Genomic DNA, 4,035 nt, shown 5'->3' on the forward strand with positions numbered 1-4,035 from the left:
GGGGGGGGGGGGGGGGGGGGCACTTCCCTCCTTGCACAAGAGCCAGCCATTGTATCACCATTAAAAGGATTTTTTTTGCACCCCAACTGAGAATCACTGATAACAGTGTAGTAATCTGTAGGTTATCTATGACCCAGTATATAAGTACGTAACTGAAAATGTACTCACACAAACACAAAATATTCGCAATAAAAGGGATTACTACCAAGTGGGATTCATTTAGCCAGCAATAACAAACTACAGTTATATTTGATACAGAAGGATCAGCCAATAACCTTTTAACTTGAGTCACTCACACAGTCAGAACTTTCACACATTTGTGCACAAATTTAGGGAAAAAGCTTTAACACCAAAAGCAGATTTGTGTATGTGTGTGTATGTGGGGGGGAAATCACTAAAATCAAAATCAACATAGAATACTTACAATGGTCTACAACATTAAACACTTCCTACATGCTCAGACTGAGAAACTGAATTTGACATATGGAATAATGAACAGAGTAGGATCCCCAACTATAATGTACTTTAAAAGGAAAAGGAGAACCCGCATTAGCATAGCTGTTCCAAATTCACAATGTACTCACTGCATACAAATTTTGCATCACCTAGACACCCACAATCTTCCTATACTTCATACTAACTTTGATATTCCAGAGTGTTTTGTGGCACCATCATGTTGCTGAGAGAGTTTTTTTTACCCTCTAGGTGATGGAATGATATCTGGGATGACAGTTTGAAAAGACATGGCCAAAAAATGTTTACCTTTAAACTTATTCACAGGGTCCTGTTATTTTGCAACAAAGCCCAAATAGCTCTCCTTACATTCCAAGTTCTAGATATTTGATTAGATAGTTTGATCCTAATATGTAAAATGCTATATAATTAGCCAAGACAACATTACAAGAAATGCCTTTTCTGGTATAAAAATAGTTCAAAACACTAAAATAATTGAAGTTTCTCTTCCTCAATTGAGGAAAAGCTCAAATAATCAACACGCTATTTTAAAAAAAATAAAAAATGGCAAGTATGAAGCTCCCAAGAGGGTTTCAAGGACTGTACTTTGGCAAGTAACTCCAATTCTCTCTTTTCCAAGAAAATTAAAGAAAGCAATGTTGACATGAGCATTGCTACTGGATAGTTCATCTCATCCACTTAAAATTCCGCAGTAGTCTCTTGTTGGTGGGACTAGTCTTCCAACTCCCAGGTGGCTGGTAATAATTCCCAAGACCTTCATATAAAGGGGCTGTATTTCCCAGCCCTAACCTCTCACATAATAAATAATTAGTACCATTTGCTGTAATTCTTACAGAGTCCTAAGTCAAGTACTCTCTGCTGGACTAAGGTAGGTGCAATTTTGAATCTGTGTTGAAGGGTTTCTCCAAATAAGAGGCCACTCAGAATTCATTGCACTTCTCTGCCCTTGAGAACAACTCAAACTGCACCAGGTGAAGATGGTAAACTGCCCAACAGAGATCCTCACCATGGATTTTACTGAATATTAGGGAAAAGATGTGAGCATACCTGGGTAATTTATTTATAGAACACACTATAGACAGTAGTATGTTTGTGCCTGAGAATACATCTCAAATGTATTGGATAAAAGGTCTGAACTAAGATTCAGGTAGTTTCTTTTCTTTCATTCATTCATTCTTAGTTTTTATAAATATTGTGCTACAGATCTGATTAATCCTGGGGTGGAGTTAGTTTTCTGGACAATACATAATGACCTTTCTGCAAAAGTAAAGCAAAAGCCTTGGCAAACAGTTATAAAGAAGAAGAAAAAAGAAGGGCTCACCACTGGACTTGCCCGAGCAGAACTGGCTCTTGAAGATGTCCGAGATCCGGAACCAAGGTAGCAGCTGTATTCAGAAGGCTGACCACAAATACCCCAAGAGCAAAGATAGGAAAACAGAGTTAGAGCAGCAGAAGAATCAGAGCAGCACCAGTTCAGCATAGTTAGAAAAAGGGTTACATGATGCTGGACAAAGAAAAGCGGGGTTAAATTTAGAGAGGAGCTACTTAACATTAAACATCACAAAAGCAATAGGTATAGCAGATGGACCAAGAAAAAAAGCTCTTGATTGAGGACATTTTATTTATAAAGTTATTAAATAAAAAGGCCCCTCTTTTTCAATATGTATAGGTTGATTTCATCCCATCTGCTCAACATGAAATATTACCTTCCATCTCTGTTCAGTTCCCCACCCTCTTAAGCAACACCAGACAGTTATAAAACTGATACTTGTTCTATAGGCCAAAGCAAAAAACCACAGGTAAGTTTCTTCTGAACTAATGTTGCAAAAAGGTCATTTTGATAGTTAACATAGGAACTGAATTGTGTTTACTTTGTCCTTCACCAACCAGTAAAATTTATGACCTGCAACAGTTCATATGCTGCTGAGAGAACAAATAAGATTTAGTACCTTGTAGGTGAGCAAGTTACTAACGGTTTGTCTGAAACATGTCACTAGGGCAGGGCAAAGGAAGAAGAAATTTCTAACATGTTTTCCCTATGTTTTGTCCCGCCTTCACTACAGCCATAAGCTTAGAAACTGTGTCCGCAAGGCACTGCCTTTGGCAACCAACAACAGCCACAAAGGAATATAAAAGAAATACCAAGCCATGCTTCTTTAAGTATGCAGCATAAAATGACAAAAATCTCACTTGTGCACATTAACTACTGAACTTTGTTTGACAAGTCATAGTGACAAAAAGCTTTGGAACAAGCTTGGGTATTCTTTATTCATTTTTTACTGTAATCATTCTCAAAGATGCTTCAAGCACTACAGAAAACAAATTGTAGTGAATACCTTGATATCACTCCTTAAGAACCCCTGCCATCTGTGTACTGCTCTATCATTTGTATTAAAAAATTTACAATTGGTATAACAAAAACATAAGGTATTTAACTTGTACTATGAAAAAGTAAAATTATTTATGCCAGTCTAATACAAAACTTCCACTGTAGACCATTTCTCACTTTTGCAGTTTCTCTTCTTGCTTTAACTTTTATAACTGATGCATTTGATTGTTTAATTTTAAAAGATCAACAGCATATGGGAAACATTTGAGAGCTGTCACAAAGCACAGGAAAAGGTGGATTACTAAGTTAAATTCTCTCTGCTCAGTGAATTTGGAACAAGGGGAGTCTAGTTCAGTCCATTTGCTCGTTGCTTGGACTAGTGGCATTCCACCACCCTTCAGAAAATCCTCCTTAGTAGCTATTGTCCAAATTGTACATTTTCCAGATGTCAGAAGAACTGCAGACTTCAGAACAATTAACATAACTGTGATCAATGCAATAGCTACGTGGACGTATCCCTAGAGGACCTCATATTTCTACTCTCTATTACAAAATACCATGTTACACTGAAAATGAACCATTATAAACCAACTTACAAAACCTGTGGCACAGTAGAGCCAGGGAAAAGAACAAATAACCTATTCGTACAACATTTTTTGTTCAAATCACTATCCTTTGTCATTAAAAAAAACCCCAACCCTCTCACGTCCGCAACCTACAGTTTAGCCCAAATTAGAACGGCTGCTTCTGGACTACTGAGGCACTCATTTTAGACAATCTATATACATACAAGACCATTCTAATATAATAAAACGCTTTGTCTGTCTGTCTGTGCATCTGTTTGTCACACTTCTGGCCAACTGTTCATGTGCTGCTGAGAGGGCAGACAGCAACTGGCTGCGTGGCTGGGCTGAGCGGGCCCAATTTTGCACCAGGAAGTTTGGCAGCAGGTAACATGCCCCAGCTCCCCGAGCAGGGATTCCCCCCGCCTCCCTCTAACAGCAGAGCTACCTCCTGCCTCCCTGCCCGACAGTAAAGGGGAGATCACTGTGGTAGTGCCCACCCCTGCCTAGACACCCCCCAGAATAGCCAGCAGGGAGGGGGAGGTGGCGAGCAGGGAGGCAGGTGGAAGTGGGCCAGGCAGACCCAGAGTGGTCTGGGGCAGGGGAGTGGGGTAGGACCCAGTGCAGACTGGGGGAGAGATGGGGTTAGACCTGATGCACCTGGGGGGG

The 4,035-nt window shown here is 39.8% G+C and overlaps 1 protein-coding gene across 9 annotated transcripts in view; it reads right to left on the reverse strand.

Moving 5' to 3' along the window:
* LRRFIP1 (LRR binding FLII interacting protein 1) overlaps positions 1–4,035 on the reverse strand; it is a 249,245-nt gene that overhangs the window by 70,653 nt on the left and 174,557 nt on the right. For 6 of the 9 annotated variants that reach the window (XM_019523333.1, XM_019523330.1, XM_019523325.1 and 3 more), the window contains one exon: positions 1,796–1,873. The exons of the other annotated variants lie outside the window; for them this stretch is intronic. In XM_019523333.1, coding sequence (XP_019378878.1) covers positions 1,796–1,873 — 78 coding nt within the window. The remainder of the gene's footprint in view (positions 1–1,795; positions 1,874–4,035) is intronic. 9 annotated transcript variants of the gene reach the window in all.

This window comes from Gavialis gangeticus, unplaced genomic scaffold, assembly GCF_001723915.1.
Source record: "Gavialis gangeticus isolate Ggan-Ray unplaced genomic scaffold, GavGan_comp1, whole genome shotgun sequence".
Lineage (NCBI taxonomy): Eukaryota > Metazoa > Chordata > Crocodylia > Gavialidae > Gavialis > Gavialis gangeticus.